The 19,697-nt window shown below is 37.4% G+C and overlaps 1 protein-coding gene across 3 annotated transcripts in view; it reads left to right on the top strand.

Moving 5' to 3' along the window:
- LOC121430669 (probable ATP-dependent RNA helicase DDX60) overlaps positions 1–19,697 on the top strand; it is a 113,627-nt gene that overhangs the window by 8,250 nt on the left and 85,680 nt on the right. For all 3 annotated transcript variants that reach the window (XM_041628006.1, XM_041628007.1, XM_041628005.1), the window contains exons 2-14: positions 1,227–1,371; positions 3,166–3,308; positions 4,966–5,030; positions 6,399–6,552; positions 6,811–7,218; positions 7,906–7,995; positions 8,562–8,702; positions 10,040–10,189; positions 10,842–11,010; positions 11,917–12,090; positions 14,050–14,155; positions 16,657–16,772; positions 17,704–17,982. In XM_041628006.1, coding sequence (XP_041483940.1) covers positions 1,230–1,371; positions 3,166–3,308; positions 4,966–5,030; positions 6,399–6,552; positions 6,811–7,218; positions 7,906–7,995; positions 8,562–8,702; positions 10,040–10,189; positions 10,842–11,010; positions 11,917–12,090; positions 14,050–14,155; positions 16,657–16,772; positions 17,704–17,982 — 2,137 coding nt within the window. In that variant the 5' untranslated portion in view covers positions 1,227–1,229. The remainder of the gene's footprint in view (positions 1–1,226; positions 1,372–3,165; positions 3,309–4,965; positions 5,031–6,398; positions 6,553–6,810; positions 7,219–7,905; positions 7,996–8,561; positions 8,703–10,039; positions 10,190–10,841; positions 11,011–11,916; positions 12,091–14,049; positions 14,156–16,656; positions 16,773–17,703; positions 17,983–19,697) is intronic.

Here is a 19,697-nt window from a genome sequence, read left to right on the forward strand (position 1 = left end):
GAATCAATCGCAGAAAAATGTTCTACAATCATTGCTAAGTTTTGTGCTATGGGCCCCAGATCAACATTTTTCTGGGTGGACTTGACATAACAAACACCCAGTCTTCCCCCATTTCACACATCATTTTCAAGGTACATCTCAGACTCTATAACCCTGGGCCTGTATAACACAAAGTTGTGTGACTGGTTGTGAGTAATATTTAAAAAATTCTGTTAAATGTATTCAATCGATAATAATATCAGCCCCACTAAAGCAGGGGGCGAGAGTTCAGATTTTTATCTGATTTCAGATTTTTTGTTTTGATTTTCAGCTTGATTTCAGCTTTTTTGGCTTTCCTCTGTACAAAAAGAATGGGAGCTTGTTCTATTTCAGACTTTTTCACCACTCCTCAACTTTTTTTCAGATCTTTTTATTTGTGACCACTCACACCCCTGGTAAAGGCACCTTGTCAAAAGCAGGAACCCCGCAAGTAGCCTGTCATTGTCACGACTAATTCTTACCTTTCATTGTAGACAGTGCAATGGAAAGCTGCTATGAAAAGATGCATTGTGGCACTGACATTGACAAGGGTGGAAGCGCTGTGGTGTAACAGTTCTGACTCTCGCCTTGTAATCAGAGGGTCGTGTGTTCGAATCCCACCATGGCCTAGCGCCCTTTGGCAAGGCGTCAATCCACACTTTGCCACTCTCACCCAGGTGCTAATTGGGTACCTGTAGGAAACAACCGTTGTTGTGGTTGGTTTAGCAAGTTTGCGCCTAACAGGCTGCTTGGAATGCAATGAATCCAGTGACCGGGTAATAATAATTGTGAAGCGCTTTGAACATTCGTAGATTGATAAAGCGCTATATAAATGCCAATTATTAAGGGTTTATCTTGTCATGTACCGGAATGTCAGAAATGTGCCTTACCCGTAGTAATCCGGCATGAATCCTGCTAGCCTTTTGACAATGCCTCACCACTTTTGTTCCTCATCAAGTAGTGGCTGAGATGATCACCTACATGTAGCGGCTGATGGCTAGAATCCTACAGGAATAAATAGGTTTTCTATACCAGTCCTCAATGTTCATCATACATGTAGACGAATCATAATGGGGGAATGTACATACATGCATAGCACCTGCAGAGCTCTAGATTCCTGCTATGGCAGCACAGGCTATATGACAAGTTGCATATTCGAAGCTTTGTATTGCTTTCCCCTCTTGAGTTTTGTATCTTGTTTTTTGTAGGGAATGGCTGAGGGCGGACTGACCCAAGATCTGACTGGTGTTGCCAAGGATGATGGTGATACCGATGATGAGTTTGGTGATGAGGAGGAAGACGAAGATGCTCCAATGACACATGACTCATCGGATGGGTCGGATGAAGAAATAGGTATGAAATGGTGGCAGCTACATTCATTCATTGTTTAATATTTCAAGGAGATTAATTTGAATTTTTAGCTCATCCGACCCGAAGGGCCATATGAGCTTATTATTGGGAATTAGACACCATTTGGATATGAATCACCAAGAGTAGCACAAGAATTATATCACCAGCAGGCTTACATGTACTTTCTTTAATTCAAATGGAAATTACATTACGGTGTCTTACCATTCTAGATGGCAATAAAAGTTACATGTACATGAAGTCTTTGTATATGAAACCCTTTAGGGGTGGGGTCAGTCAGTTTTGAAGTGGTAGGAGTGGTTGATTGGGTATACTGCTGTGAGGAAGATAGAGCTGCCAATTTGTAAATTTTGAGGATACGTGATCAGAGTATTTGCTTATGGTCCAAGTCATGAGGCAGAAAATGACAAAGCCCTGGAGGTCATTGTAAGGCGTAGTTATCGCATGGGTGCTCACTGCTGGATCACAACAACTTCAGCTGCAGCAACGTGCTGCGCTTGACCCCGGTGAGATAAATGGGTATCCTGCGGGATTGATTCCTTGAATACACTACTCTTGAAGAGGCTGCTCAAGCTAGAGCCGGGTGACAACAATATTGTAACCCAGAATAGTTTATAGCTTGGTAGGTGATGCTGTATGATGATAATGATGATTATTATTATTGTGCTCAAAAAAAGGATACATGTCTTTTATACCAATATAACGGGTTTAGAAAGTATAGTCAAGATATTCTATCCGAGGTTCGTTCCGCAATTACTTTGCCCCGAGGGAAAATAGTACCCTTGCCAGACCAACCAAGTATTAATACTTACACTCTATTTTCAAAAGAAAAACTTGGTGCGCTGTTTCCAAGTGATTACATGGTTTTCAGTCGGACCGCAAAATAGTATAAAAAAGACGATTCTACTCTGACCTCACAAATTATTTTCATCTCTGATGAATTTCATTTATCTGGTGAAATGTTGATTAGTCATGTGAAAGGCTCTGGACCAATCAAATGGCAATTAATTTTCAGTATTTAAAGGACAAGTCCACCCCAACAAAAACTTGATTTGAATAAAAAGAGAAAAATTCAACAAGCATAACACTGAAAATTTCATCAAAATCCGATGTAAAATAAGAAAGTTATGGCATTTTAAAGTTTCGCTTATTTTCAACAAAAAAGTTATATGAACGAGCCAGTTACATCGAAATGAGAGAGTTGATGACATCACTCACTCACTATTTCTTTTGTATTTTATTATATGAAATATTTTTATTTTCTCGTCATTGTCATGTGAAATGAAGTTTCAATCCTCCCTGAACACTTGGAATTCCATTATTTTAACATTTTGTGCTTCTGGCAATGAGGTCCTAATCATCAAATTCGTAAAAATTGAAATATTGTATAATTCAAACAATAAAGAACAAAAGAAATAGTGAGTGAGTGACGTCATCGACTCTCTCAACTGGATGTAACTGGCTCGTTCATATAACTATTTTGTTGAAAATAAGCGAAACTTTGAAATGTCATAACTTTCTTATTTTACATCCGATTTTGATGAAATTTTCAGCATTGTGCTTGTCTGATTTTTCTCTATTGATTTAAATCAACATTTTTTTGAGGTGGACGTGACCTTTAAGGGATATAGAGCACATGTATCAATAAGATAAAAAATAGGTCAAGTGACATGCACATAATGTAAACTGAACTACATGTACATGAACTCCCCAAGCCCCTTTCGAGTACAGCAATTGGCAGAAATGCTTGACAATGTCGATATTGTATTATCCCTGTAGATTTGAGTGACCTTGAGTCGAGTGATGATGAGGGATGTGAAAATAATGAGGAGGAAGATGAGGAGGATGATGAATCCAGAGATCAAGGAGATGCTGAAAAGGAAGGTGATGCTGGAAAAGAAGTTGATGAAAAGAAGGAAAGGGTAAGATAATTTTATAATTGCTGCAAATTAATAGAAAGAAAAAAAAACATTCATTTGCTATAAAAGTTTGGGAAACCACCTTGAAGCTTAATACAGAAATGAAAACAAATATATTCTGTTGAATGTGTTAAACGAATAGCCTTGACTTTGTATTAACATTCTTTATTTTCTTATAAATAAATGTATCCAGAACATTGGAAGAAATTTGAATTCAAGCATCGGATAGATACTAGCAGCATAAAGTCCAAACTAAACAGTCCTATTAAATACATGTCTGTGGATGGCCTGTGGTGCACTAGTACAATGTAGTCTGCCGTGCAAACCCTTCACTCGAGCTACATGTAAGGGTCTGAATGTGCAACCTACTCACGCCTTGTGTATGGTTGGAACTACCCCTTATCGACCACCTTATCTTCTAAGCATCGTATGCGAAAATATTCATCAATTTTATCCAGTTTTTGTCTCATTTGTGCAGAAAATTGAGCAGATCAGATTCCTCTATTTCGCTCGGCTCCTCCGATTCAATGCGCGCATATATCGACGAACAATGAATACGATGATTTTACATTTGCTCATTTGCACCCGTCTTTTGAAACCGACCACCCGTGGTACACTGAGTTTACTTTTTTTTTACTCTTTCAAATCAGTTCTATGATGTCAACATGCTAAATGATCTCCTCACTACTTTCACTGTGAGCTCCGTCCCATGATTCGATGATTGACGACGGATATTTGTTCTAAAGCCGTTTCCTATCGGATTTCTTGGTTTTTCAGCAGGGTTAGGGTTTAATATTAGGTCAATACAATTTTGATTAATTCTACTAAATTTTTACTTTTTTTTTTTCTCGTAAAATTGATTCTTACCGTTTCTATAGACACTGCGCCTACTCTCCCGCTCTTATCGTTTGTAATACACAATAATGTTAATGTGCGTATGGTGGTCGGGTTCAAAAGAGGTGGTCGATATGTGGTAGTCTCACCGTACTGAAGGCCCTAGCTCTTGCTCACCGGAATTGAAACAAAGTTTTGTATGTGCTAGTCTTTGCGTGGAGACACACTTGCTGATCAAAGTTTCAATCAGGGTCTGTACCTGCAGACTAGTGTGCGTATGCATGTGTGCGTGCCAAGCACTGCTTTGTAGACAGCCAATAAGCCAGTTCGTAGTTCCTTTCTGCGCATGATCCAAAGTTCCAAACTACGAACTGCTGTATTAGACAACTCTGTCACATTGAAATATACGGACATATTTCCACATGGCCGGAAGACTATCCAGAATCAATCATGATCTCACACAAAAATATGATCAGTATGAAGACAATAAAGATCTGATGGGGTGCCGTGGCCCTGTGGATTACATTCCAGACTTTGATACCGAGTTTCCTGGGTTCTAATCCTAGCCGCAACAGATATTGATCCACTTTGCGCTGCACTCAACCCAGGTGAGGTGGATGATGAGTACCTGTTAGGAATTTATTCCTTGAAACACAGTCCAGGTAACAGCTGCTCTTTTAAAGCCCGAGCGCTGTACTTCTGAAAAAAAGTGTCATGCTTTATACAAGGAAGTATGATTATTATTATTGCTATTACATGTACGTTTATAATTATTTCTGTATAATACAATTTTTGTTTTGTTTTTATTTCTTACATGTATGTCCAGGATCTCAAATGGCTCCACTCTGTCTACCACTTATGCAAAGGACTGTACATCTATGCACCCAGAAAGTGAGTAAAAAAGAATACTATGTAGAAGATGAGAGGACACAGTAATAGGCCATTATGAGTTATAGGTTCAGCAATTCTGAAAGGAGATTTGTTTTTGTATAGGACTTTTCGTGGTTACCTTTCGTAATTCCGAAAATTCTTTATTCCGAAGGTTCGTAATTCTGAAACATGTAAATTGCCTATACCTCGATGTTCGTTAATCCGAAAACGAAAAAGGGTTCGTTAATCCGAATATTGGTGGCGTAATTCTGAAGGTCGTTAAAGGAGAATGAAACCATTGGAACAAGATAGCTTGTGTGAAAACAGAAAAATCAAAGAAACAGATCAACAAAAGTTAGAGAAAAATCGGACAAATAATGAGAAAGTTATTAGCATTTGAATATTGCGATCACTAATGCTATGGAGATAGTAAATTGGCAATGCGACAAAGATGCGTGATGTCACTTGTGAACAACTCTCCCCATTACTTTAGTATATTTTTTCAATTGAATTGCCTCTTTTATCACATCTATTCATAGATCATGTGTTCTTTCTACATGAGGGCATATGTATTACATATTTTTTAAGAATACATCATGGATAAAGAGTTTGTATCATCATTAGAAAAAGCAAAAAGAGACATTTTGAGGGTATTTTATAGTCCACCAAAGGGAAAGTTGTTCATCAGTGACATCACACATCCTTGTCGCATTGCCAATGGGAGGATCTCCATAGCATTAGTGATTGCAATATTCAAATGCTCATAACTTTCTCATTATTTGTCCGATTTTTCTCAAACTTTCTTTATTCTTATTCTTTGATTTTTTTGTTTCTACACAAGCCCAGTTGTTCCAAAGGTTTCATTCCCCTTTAATCCGAAAACGAAATGAGGTCCGTAATTCCGAAGGTTCATTTATCCGAAAACAAAATGAACAACGAACCTCATTTTGTTTTCAGATAATCGAACCTTCGGAACAATGAACCTTATTTCGCTTTCGGATTAACGAACCTTCGGAATATCCGAACCTTCAGAATATCTGAACCTTCGGAATAACGAAGCTTCAGAATTACGAATGTATGCGCTTCAGTTTGCCTGCTTCCATGTAACTCTGAGAAAGAGGCGTGATAATTATTCTTTCTGTCATTTAAATATCATGTATGGTCCCAGGTATTTCTAAAGCAGTTTTGTAAATCAGATTATAGAACATGTGTCCATTTTGCCCCTCCCACTTGCTCCCAATCAGTAAAAGAAATTCATTTTGAAACTAAATCTCAAGTCCTCCCTCCCCCCATGAGCAAGGACTTGCCCCCATACACTGCCTCTCCGAAACATTTTTTGACACTGTAAGACTATGTGCTATTGTTGTTCTCAATGTATTTTCTCTACAGAAATCTGAACCTTATGCATGACTTTACCGAGTCGGATTTGTTTGTAATAGACGGTGATTCTATTCTAGCCGACATCTTTGCTCAACCTGGGTTAGACTTCTCACATGGTGGACAACTGCTTCACTTGGTCTATCTTGTGGAATTCTTCTTGCAGGTTAGTTCACATAAAAGGGGTACTCCAGGCTGAAAATGACTATCTAAACAAATTTGTCAGACATTCCAACCTGACAGAAATGGAAGTAAGAAATTTTTTAAAGACATATTCACGAGTCAGATGAAGATCCAAATTAAAGTTTGTGTGATGCAAAATGACCCCAAATCAGTGATTGTACATGTAGCCCTACCATGCTTTCATTTTAGTCCTTCCATAAACCCAATTGTCATATTGTTGAACTCATCTTTGATTCTACAGGATTTCCAGGAGCGTGAGGGTCAATTCCACGTCATTTTCTTCTCAGAAGCCGAGACTCTGTGGCACAGTCATCCACTTGAACTACTTACTCGACGTAGCATCATACAACACCTAAAACACAATACAAGGTGCACTGTGATTACCCACATACCCAACCCATACAGCGCAGAGTGGAGCGAATACATCAGCCGTCATCATCCAGCGTTTGTCATGCTTAGTGATGGTGAGTCGGTCGCAACCCATAGGATGCGCCAGTTCTTGATACGTTCTCTAATGCTGTCAGCAGTCAGGAAAGGCGTGGATTGCGCCTTGTCCTCTAATCTGAGCCGGTCACTGAGGAGCATTGATACATTCTACGTTGAGGCAAGGAAAGTGCGACCTCGTTTCAAGAGTCCAGTTTTCTGCAAGGTAAGAAGAAAATTTCAGTTCAGGTTAGGAAGAATATTTCATTTTTCATGGGGCTTTTTTTTGCCACATTGGGGCAATTATTGAATTTTTAGAGCGTTTCCTTTCTTTTTGAGGGCTACCCTTTTGCATGATGAGCTATTTTATTGGAAAAGAAAAGAATATCTCATTCTGTATGTAAAATATTGCCTACTAATTCTTCTGAAATATTAATTGTGGCAGATATTGGGGCTACTTTAGAAAAGATTGTCACCCAGTTAATAACATTCCATATAACAAATTCTTTAAGGGTCAATATTGTTGATCATAAGGGCAAAATAGTCTGCCCCTTCTATGTTTTCCTGCTGCTTAACTTCTTTTAGAAATCAGGCTGTAGGAATTCCAAGAAAAGTATAATTTTTACACAATAAATCTCAAAGAACATTTATAATGAGGTGTTTTAGCTCAGTGGATAACTGTGCAGGATACAGATCTAGATATCTTTAGGATAAGTACATTTAGATAGAGTATATTTCTCTGTGTGGTTTGTTGAAAATTGTAGATACTGGTATTACATTTTCAAAAAGCAGCGAGCTTCAATTTGTAAATTTGTAAACACCTTACACAATGAATACCATGACTATGGTTTGGGATTCACTTTATTTTATTTTGCAATACACCACTCCCATCTTTACCTTTACATTTTTTCAGAATTATGATATTGCCATTGCCTATAGACTAGCAACTCAGTGTTTGAAGAGGAAAAATGCCGAGGGCTACATTGACACAGCATTGTCCATGGTGAGTTGCTTTGCAAGTGTACAATATTATTCAAACTGAATTAGGCTGGGGGGGGGGGGGCGGGCAGATGTGAGGGCTCGGAATAGATCCAAGCCGCCCCAAATAATTTGCAACATTTTATTTATTTTTCTATCAATTCTCGCACAACTCTCAAGACCATATTTGTGATACTTATTGAGAATGTGAATCACAACAAGAACATGGTTTGTAATGGTTTACCTCATTCATAGAAAGGAGGCTGTAGTGCTTGCCCTCCAAACATGGTCTGGTGATGACACGACAAATTTTCTCTGGTAAATAATGCATAAGGTTAGAATTAGGATTGTAAAGAGTTTTTGGTTCATAATAATGTAAAGATTAGGATTAGAGTTTTATTTAGTTGTGGAGGTTGGGCTTTAGGTTATTAATGTGACTGCAGATATTTTCCTATTGTCACTGGAGGAAATGGCATGGAAATGACCTGACAGATGGGAAGATACATTATAAACTTTTTTTTATGAAACTTGGAATCAAAGTTCGATTTTCTAGTCACACTTAAATATTTGTGAAATTTCTCCTTTTTACAGCTATGCAAGCAGCTGCTTTCTAGTGTTGAGAAGAACAAAGGAGATCAAAACTTGATGTCTACTAGTCGTGACATCATCGTGGTCATGGCATGTGCTGAGATCATCAAGGGAACATCAGACAAAGATCATGAAGGCACTGACGTGAGATTCTATTTTGTTTGAATTTTTTTTTTCCATTTGGTCAAAATTCTACCGTGATGGATGCACCAAGATTATAACCGTTATATTTGTAAAATAGATGATTTTATTAATTTGATTCCAAAGTCTGTTTATGCAAATTTCAAAAAGAAAACTTTATTTAGAATTCAATGAGAACTATCATTTCGGAAAATGCAGAGGCAGCCCGAATCAGGGAGTAGTCAATTGGACCCCTGGCTTGAAATTTTGGGCTGGTTTTGATCAAAATTTAATTTTGCATTTTATTCAGTTATCCTCATGTGAAGAATTTTTCAACAATCTCAGCGATGAGATTGCTCTTATTCTTTTGCTATCAAACCACACAAGTGTTGCTATTGATCTATGTATTCGCTGAGTTTTAAACTGTAGTATTGTATAAAAAAAATAGTGTAATTGGAAATGTATTTTGCAATGAAGTTCACTTCAACTCGTGCAGGATTTTGAACCCGTGGACCTCTGGATTAATTTATCATACATGTCCATTGCACCTATGCCTTAATACTTTAGCACAAATAAAACTTTTTATTGCAGTAAAGGATACATCATGGTTATCCAAACGTAAGCACATTAACACCTTAAAATGGAATAAAAATTAGTTGAGAGACGATACCGTTTCAGGTCATATGCATGTATAGTTATAAGTAGTTCAATGGGTGATTTCAAGTACGATGTTGAAACCGTTGGTGTTGGTGTTTACACCAGCCACAACACCATTGACCAAGGAAAATGTGACGTATTTCTGGCTGTTCATGTTGAATGTCGTCTGCAGAACCCAGCAATGTGGCCGGTGTTGACGATCTATGTGCAATATTCCCCACTCACCAACACCAACCCCCACGGATTGGGAAAATCATGATTTCAAGTTCGGTATTGGTGTTGGCAATCTCAAGCTCGTGAACAGGCGGCGAACATGATGAAGCATTCCCGTAAAATTAGCTTTTACAGTTAAGATAAGTGCAAATTATTTGAGGTTTATATATTTTGATGAAGTATGACACTTTCGAATTCTTGAATTGATTAAAGCATTGGTAATCTATACGATGAGAATTTAATGCATTTATCTCCTATTTAATTTTCGTCGTCGAGACTTCTAGGGTGAAGTTGAGATGATTCAGCAGCGCAGAGGCGTGTCGTCATGTGCTATCGATAAAACGATCGGTATTGTTCCTCTGAACCCAGCTGCCTTTTTACGATTTCATCACCAAACACCGAACTTGAAATCACCCAATGTGTTCATGAAAATTGAAATGTAAGGGGTTTTTTTTGTCTCTCTTGTTACAACTTTTGTTGTTCACATGTAGAAAACCTTTTTGGAAGGTGTTGCTCAAGCTTTTCTTTTACATGTGGTCTTATTGCAATACCTCCCTCTTGAGGCCAGAGCTCAAAATGCACCAGATGACGATCTGATTTCACCGAGCGCTACAGGACTCCTGAAAGATTTCCTTCAGAAGGTTTGTCCAAATTATTATTAATGGGTAGCCAAAACATAGCTTCTTAAAACGGAAAGAAATTGATTTTAATTTGATATAAAAAGATATAGTATTAATAAAGCATGCAATAAAATACAGCATATGCATATGTATATCATAATATGTATGACTAAAACAGAGATAACGAGCTTTATCTTTTTACGTGAACATGCACTGGATTTGGTCAAATAGTCTTTTTTGACTACAGTAATTGAGTTAACTTTATTTGACCCTAACAGTCAAGAGGGTGCACTGTCTATAGTCTATTACTCATATATGTTTATTTATGTTGTATTGTGTTGTGCCAATTTGATGTACATGTACTTGATATTCTGTAGATTTAAAGATGTGCAACGTTAGATTTAAACAAACGTTGAAGAAATGAATCGGGCTCATTAACTGTATAGTGACAAAAAATTAGTGATTGCGTGATGTCATTGGTTCCCTAATTTGCAAAACCCCTTGTATTCATATCACATATCAATGTTTTGTGAAAAGAAGCAAGATTTTTCAACATTCAAAACAAATTTTCCATCAGAATCTGATGACAAATTCAGCGTTCGATTGTTTCTTTCCTTATTATTTATTCAGGGGAAATTTTTAGACCTTCCATGTATAAATGTTTTTCATGTAGATGCATTATGCCATGGCCCGATTGGTGGCTTCATATGGCAAGCTACGAGAAGAACTTGCTGAACTGAAGGGGATCAAGGAAACCGAGAGTCTAGCAGACCTGATAGATGGCAGACTTCTTTATGTTATCCTGTACCAGCTTCAGAAGTACTCCGAAAACAACATCAAAGGTAGAATTTCATAGATTTAGTGGCCTTCGGAAGAAAATATTAGCAATCAATGGCAAATTTGAGATGCAAATTTACCAGTGATAGATCGATTTCAACTATTAAAAGCAATTCATTTTATTACTTGTTGATGCAAATTTGCAATGAAATGCATGATATTCATTTGATTTCATGACGTAACCTTGACTTATGATCGATTGCAAGTTTCTTGCAACACCCCTTTTGGTCTGCAGTGTGATCAGTTAAAGGGGAAGTTCACCCTGAAGAAAACTCTGTTGTAAAAATAGCAGAAAAAATAGTAAAATATATTGGTGAAGGTTTAAGGAAAATCCGTTAAAGAGTAAGAAAGTTATTAGAGTTCAAAGTTTTGGATTTGTGACGTCATAAACGAGCAGCTGCCCCATGTGTTATGTAATATAAAATGCATGAATTCCAAATTTTGTATGGTTCCTGATAACTTAATTTTGTTTTCTATTCATGATCGGGTGTGAAATGATTTGTCTATTGATATACAAAAGCTACAGTGAAAACCATCTTCAATTTTCTGAGAAAATGACATTTCATTGATTTTTTACCATTCGCTATGTAGGAATGCTGCTCGCATATGACGTCACAAATCGAATAATAGAAATTCTAATAACTTTTTCATTATTTGATGAATTTTTCTCAAACCTTCGGCAATATTTTTTATTATTTTTTCTGCTATTTTTACAATAAACTTTTTGTCAGGGTGAACTTCCCCTTTAAGAACAAAACAATGTATCATACATTCTGTATCGCCTTTGCAAATCAACGTAAGATCCTATCTTTTATGTCATTATTACTTTCAGTTTCTTTTCCACCTGATGTTCTTTCAAAGCTTAAATCAATTTACATGTAGAACCTATCTTTCTTAATTATTACTTTCAGTTTCTTTTCCACCTGATGTTCTTGCAAAGTTCAAGTATTTATGGACGATAACCTGCTCCCTAGTAGGGTCAACTAAAACAGATGGCACAAGTCTTGCTGGAGGATTATGCTCGGAAGACAGTATCCTCCTGACTTCACCAGTTAATATCTTTCAAAGCACATCAAAGGAACTCGGTAATGTTGTTTAAGCTGAGAAAAAGTTTACAGTCTTTTTAAGGATGGCATATACATGTATATCATAAAAGATGCTTTGAATTCTCACTCTCATCTTTCTCTTTCTTGCCTTTTATTTTTCATCTTGGTGAGTCCACCATCCAATAGTCCTTATCAGGTGGGTGTTTTCATAAAGCTGTTCATAAGAAATGAATGACTTTACGCATGACTGGTGATCCTTTCTTTTGCTTTTGTGATATCCCCATGTAATTGATTAATGCCTTAAGAACATGTTCCAGTCGTGCGTAGCTTTACGAACAGCTGTATGAAACTCCCACTTGGACTAAAACCACTTAGGGAACCCTGAAACCCCTTTCCACGTTATCTATGCCACCATAAGAAATCACAGAGTTTACCTGCACTGGTTCAGTTGGAAATAAATAATTGTCAGCTACATGTGCCAAATTATTTTTTTATGACATTTACAAAGAAAATAATGAGAAACTCAATCCAGTTTAAAAAAGATTTGTTAGAATGACAAATTCTCAATTTCTAAAACAAGTTTATCAATCAGAGTCAGTCAGTAAGTTTTGTTGTTATAACAAGTTTTATGTAAAACGGGTGCATGGTCTAATGCAAATGATTGATCTGCCAGTGCCCTGACATTTAAGAGAAATGCCAGTACTTGTAGTTGCAGTAAACACTGATTTCATGAAAAAGTCTGTAAAACCAGGATTAAAGATCCAGACCGGACCCAAAAATGAAATTGACAAATTATATACCAATCGAAGGCTTATAAGCTACCAAATACAGCAAAGTATGCTTTTATGCATTTTCACCGCTTGCCAGCTGAGTATTTTGCTTAAGAATATTCCAATTATCGGGCTTCGAACCCCGCTTAGAAAATTTATTGTCCTTTTCACCTGCCTCGAGACCGTGACGTCACGTGTAAGAAGCGTCGTGATTCCATAGGTTTGTACACAGAAAAACTGGGTGATTTTTTTGCTTTCCAGAAAACGCATTTCATTCTCTTCACTTCTATCACAGAGGGATATCACATATTTTCCAACAAGGTTGAATTTATGAAATCTACAGTTTTTAACTAGATTTTGCCATTTTTTATTTTTTGCTTATTTGGCGCAGATTTCAATTCTATCTGCATTTAGATTATGTATAACAACTTTTCCTGACATAGCAATTTAGGCCCAATAAGAGCCCAAAAAAGAAATCACAAAAAAGGTAGTGAATAGTTGTAGGTTTACAACAATTTGAACAGTGAATAATTTTGAGTGCCATTTTCATCTGAAAACGAAAAAAAAAATGGATTCATAACATGGAAATGGAAGAAAATACCCAATGCTTTTGTACACAAACCTATGGAATCACAACCCTCCAGACACAACGTGACGTCATCATTTCCAGGTGACGTGGGGGTGCTCAATCGAAGCGTACTTTGGAGGAGCAGTTTCTTTGATTTTTATTTATATGTAATATTTTTGGTATATTTGTATTGTATGAATCATTACCTTTGTTTTGATATATGATTGTTTTTACACCGGTCAGGGTCTTTGATTGTCAGTATATCATTGAGGATCTAGATCTGGTACAGTCACATAAACTGAACTTTGTGAAATCTTGGAATCTACGCTGAAAAATATTCACACTGAAGATCACCAACACAGATAAGCGCACGTTGGACAGTGTATTATTTTTTGCTTTGAATGTTGTGCCCGACGCTTGACCCGAATCCTTTGCTCATTTGTTAATTTCTCAGCAAGTACACAATTTCTTCTAGAATCCTTTGGCACATGTTCTTTATTTATACAAACAGACACTTTGGTGGTCATTTCATTGGATTAGGTACAAACCCATTTTGATATTGTTACCAAAACAGGCATTTACCTTTAACAATATAATTTCACACATGCTGAGAAGTGTTTTGTCACTACTTTACAAGCTCATAATTATTTTGGATTGCAGAGAGTGATGATAACTCGTCAAACAACAAGAAGGGTCTTGTTGCAGTCTCATCCCAGATAATCACAGATTACGCAGGAGATCTCCTCAAAGAACTGCAATGTAAAAAGTAAGCAAGAATATGCTCTTAAGGTTGCACGGGCCTATTAAAAAGGGAAAAGCAACAAATATTTTTTGAGCCAACCCATTCTCAATTTTTTAATTTTTATATGGCCAATTGACAAAGTGTATGAAACTGATTGTTCATCTAACACTGATTCTTCATGACTTTGTGGTATTAAATTACTGAACTTCCTTTTCCCAAATGGGGAAGAAATATTACCAACTTTGGAACTATATTTTGACTGGCAGAATGATAGGGCAGTTTTACTGTTTCAAGTGATGAATGTGATACCTCGAGAGATTCCTTTATAAATGCAGATTTATTTTTGAAATGAGCCGGTCAAGGGACCCTTTTCTGTTCAGATATGGATTGTCATATATTTATCCAATCAATTCCGATGTGGGGATCTTGGGACATTTGGCTGTTCATACTCGCATTGGTCTGAGTCTCGCTGAATTGATAATTCTGTGCAAGGTGCGTGTAACACGCATTGAGGCGTAACTGATGTGCACCGCTCTTGGATATGTGTGCAGCGTACGATAATGACCGCTCATGTTGCATTGCACTGCGTGCGCACTTGTTTAGCATAGCTGCGCTGCATAGATGAATGCATCAAGTTGCACCTTGGCCACCAGATATTTCACGGACTTGGTTCTTGACTTGTGATTTGTTTGCCTGAAGAATTATGTGAAGAAATAATGAACCATGAGTGAAAAAATTATCAGTTAGACAAACACAGTAGTTCATTCAGACAGGAATATGAGGAACAATTGCCCTGTTGGAACTGTGTTTGTGTATGACCAAGTGAATACAAAACTGGCTGGATTTAGGTGCATTTGGACTGGACTATAATTATTGTAACATACCTAGATACTGTAATTCTTGAGGTTGAATTTTAATAATAATCCGCTTTTATACTGTATAGCGCTTAATACATCGGAATGGCGTGTCTACAGTTATATTATTACCCCGGTCATTGGATTCAATCAGTCATTCCCGCACACAATGTGTAGGGGAAGGCGGGGAAAGTTGTGACAATTTTTGCTTTTTGCATGTTAGGAATTGATATGATTAGTAATCTTGTCGAAATAAGTACCTTGCCTTGAAATTAAATTCTTCTGAAATATTTTCCAGCTATATATAACTTTCTATCCCCACACTGAAAGTCATCGTGACCTTTGAAAAAAACGATGTCAAATGGCTCAACTTGCCCCATATATGGGGTAAGTTTGAGCCACGTTCTGGGGTAAGTTGAGCCACAAAAACTATGTACAAAATGTATGAGGGGAGAACCAGCATGTCAATTTTTTGTTTAAAGTCTTTTCACTTAATAATTCTCTATAAAATACTAACATCCTTTAAAAGGAAAAGAGCAGTCATGTAAATTTGCTCCTTTCAGCTAGCATTTCAATCGATTTTTATGGTTTGTTTGTTTTTTAAGATACATTACCATAGGAATTACCATGGCTCAACTTGCCCCATGCTGTTTGGCTCAATTTACCCCAGTCCGAACTTAGTGCGATAATTTTGTATCCACACATTTATTATGCATCCATCATATAAAAGACTATGACAAGAATGAAGATCCATACCTGGACTAAGAATGTTGTTGTTATCATGTCTTTATTATATTTAAAGACGTGTGTGTTTATAAAGCACTTATCTATTCCACACTCTTTTTTACTTTTTTGGCTGAAATTCATATTTTTCCCTCTTAAAAACTACTTTTTGTTTCAAAGTTGAAAACAATGTGGTGGGGTTAGGGGTTATGCTATGGGTCATCAGTACATGACACCACCACAATGTCTGACTCATTCATTATTGGCCTGGGGCTGGTGGCTCAACTTGCCCCTATGCTCAACTTACCCCGCCTTCCCCTACACATCCTCCACTCCCTGGGGAGTATACCAGTCAGTTGCCTGTGAGGCGTACACAGTACTGGACAAGCTACATGTACAATGGCTTTGAATTCACATCCTACTGGGTACCCATTTAGCACCTTGGTCGAGAGTGGCAAAGTGTGGATTAACGCCTTGCCAAAGGACGCCCGTTAGTGGTGGGATTCGAATACACGGTTTACAAGGTGAGAGTCAGAACCACTACGCCGTATCTCCTCCACATTTTCTGTCAAGGTGTGCACTAGATCGCACAATATAAGTCCAAAATTGCATAAGTTCCCTCCTTGGTTGCTCCGCTCCCTCTCAAAAATTTGTTTAGTTTTCTGCATTTCAAATGTTGGCAACTCTGTGTCAGTATTGACACATGAACAGTGCGTAAATATAACGTCATAGGAAGATGACGCTGATTTCTACACGCAAATAAAAAAATGCCTTTCGCCGCTGTCTTACATGTACATTGACACCGGTATACCATTTATGTACCTTTTATTTAGTATATGTTATATCATATGTAATGCTTGTGTGTGTTTTTTAACCAAAGGAGGCCGGATTTCTGTGTGAGTTTACTGACAATAACTCATTTGTGAATCTTTAATTTGTTTTTGACAGTGAGGTCAACCTGCAATCAGTTACTGCAAGACCCAGGGCATTTGTGGAGAACTACCACTGGCATACTGGAAGACCTCTCAAAGATCACTTCGAGACCACACGGGAAGAAAAATTTGGTAGGTTACCAGTGTAGGAGCTATATTTTATATTTTATTAGCTCTAAGTATACGCGGGTTCTTCCACATTTTGTTATTCCCTTTGATAACAATATCACAAAAGTACATGTAAGTATGCTTCAATGAAGGATTGCTCTGTTTGTGTGCTAGTTGATATTGGTGGAAGGCGTTCGCTCAGCTATATTTTTTTGCTCAATGTTGTCGCTAGCACTGTGGGGACTTGACAGCGCCATGGCGTCCGGGAGCTCGGGCGCATGTTGCATGGCTGGGCTGAGCATGCGGCGAGCATTCCATTCACGTGAACAAAAAAGAATTTACAAGATATACAAGTAGATTCTAATTTTGATAAGACTGAAAAGCTGATATAAATGTTTTGTTTAGACCTATATCAATTTATGCCAAAATGATAAAATAATGAATTATTTTCAGAATTTGATTTTCAAACGTGGGCCAGATTTCTTATCGCAGCTGGGTTACGGGAAACTCAACATTGTGTTTCAGCAGCCTAATCTTTGAGAAACACCCCCTGGTATTGATAATAGTAATAACTCGGTGTTGGGCTATGGACCTCTCTACATTTCACTGCCAGAAAAATGAGAAAATTACATTTAAAAAGGGTGTCTGAATATTATGTCAGAATCTATCACAGAATTCTATTTTAGAATCAATATTAATCAGACATTTTGGATGCACAGTCAGAGTTTTTTAGAGAATGGCATACAACACGTTTTGCCCCTGGAATTTTTTGTTTGATTACTTTACAGCTCTCAAACCAACACATCACTGATTGAACTAAATTGAACTGATCAGAACTAGCTAAGTAATATATTTATGACTTCCCATGATTTCTGTGTGTGTAAAGGATGTGGTGCAGAGCTAGTTCAGGATGCCGATAGAAAATATTCTTTAAGTAAATCTCTTCTTTTCACAGGCTCTTCATCCATTTCAAATGAGCAGATATTGGACGCTGTTAACGCACTTTCTTCATGTGACCTGAGCGAAGTATTTGCCGTCCTTGGTCTTACAACCATGGATATCAACAACGCTTCACAACGTGCTTGGAGTGATGATTATCGGAATCGTAACGTCTTGTTTGCTTGGCGGAAGAAGGAAGGTTACAATGCTACAGCAGAAGCCCTTTTGGATGCATTGGAGGAATGCCAGTACATAGAGGCTAAGAATATCCTACTTGCAAAATGGAGTAAACCAAGTATGTAAAATAACAACGACCTTGAAGACATGCAATACGTAGCTGAAACATAGCTTGGTACAAGAAATCTTGAATTTGATGTAGTATTTGATATTGTTCATATGGATAAAAAAGATACATCTTGAAAGATACATGTATATGAAATTGATGTTGAAAAATTCAAAATAACTGTGACTGAAAAATCATTTAATTACTCTGCTGAGAGGAACAAGTCAAGGGTAGAACATGTCCATGTACTGAGTTGTCATTTGTCAATCATTTAATTACTCTGCTGAGAGGAACAAGTCAAGGGTAGCACATGTACATGTACTGAGTTGTCATTTGTCAATCATTTAATTACTCTGCTGAGAGGAACAAGTCACATGTACATGTACTGAGTTGTCATTTGTCAATCATTTAATTACTCTGCTGAGAGGAACAAGTCAAGGGTAGCACATGTCCATGTACTGAGTTGTCATTTGTCCATCATTTAATTACTCTGCTGAGAGGAACAAGTCACATGTACATGTACTGAGTTGTCATTTGTCAATCATTTAATTACTCTGCTGAGAGGAACAAGTCAAGGGTAGCACATGTCCATGTACTGAGTTGTCATTTGTCCATCATTTAATTACTCTGCTGAGAGGAACAAGTCAAGGGTAGAACATGTCCATGTACTGAGTTGTCATTTGTCCATCATTTGATTACTCTGCTGAGAGGAACAAGTCACATGTACATGTACTGAGTTGTCATTTGTCAATCATTTAATTACTCTGCTGAGAGGAACAAGTCAAGGGTAGCACATGTCCATGTACTGAGTTGTCATTTGTCCATCATTTGATTACTCTGCTGAGAGGAACAAGTCACATGTCCATGTACTGAGTTGTCATTTGTCCATCATTTAATTACTCTGCTGAGAGGAACAAGTCAAGGGTAGAACATGTCCATGTACTGAGTTGTCATTTGTCAATCATTTAATTACTCTGCTGAGAGGAACAAATCAAGGGTAGTATATGTACATGTACTGAGTTGTCATTTTGAAGTGTCTTAACCCTAAATAGACTGGGCTATTTCGATGCCTAAGAAGACTGGGTGGGGGGGGGGGCTGATTCAGCCCCCCCTTATGATCTCAACCGTCAATCGCGCAATCACGACGAAAATTGGCACACGCGTTACCCATGGCATTGTCTACAAAACTATAACATCAAGTTCTGCAAAAAATCTCATGTCTCATTAATTACGCTAATTTAATGCCCCTGAAATGCTAATTTTTGTTTCACATACACTAGATAGGCATTTAACAAATTTCAACATCACATTTGTTTCCTTATGTATTTTATTGTTTTCTAAATTTCTTATTATTTCTTTGTTTTTCATTATTTTTTCTATGGAAATTGTCGGGGACTTTATTTTTACCATAAAAAAGATAAAATTAATTTATTTTCAGCAGTAAATGGAAAAATATAGATACATTTATGAATTTTGGCTAAACACACTATTTGCATTGGATTTGTCCACAAATTCACATTTTTGGTCTGCGTGCACTTACGAAATGTTAGATAATTTCAGAACCGTGTACCCGGGGGTCACAATTTTGGTCTCAAAAGTTGCGCAGGACTTGAAAGTAAAAAGTCAGCGGACGATGCGGTAAACAAAATTTGCGCGGCGGATTTATCGAGAAAAATGTCGAGGGGGGGCGGAATCTGCCCCCAGTCTTTTTAGGGTTAAAATCATAA

The sequence above is a fragment of the Lytechinus variegatus genome, chromosome 17, assembly GCF_018143015.1.
Source record: "Lytechinus variegatus isolate NC3 chromosome 17, Lvar_3.0, whole genome shotgun sequence".
NCBI classification, from domain to species: domain Eukaryota; kingdom Metazoa; phylum Echinodermata; class Echinoidea; order Temnopleuroida; family Toxopneustidae; genus Lytechinus; species Lytechinus variegatus.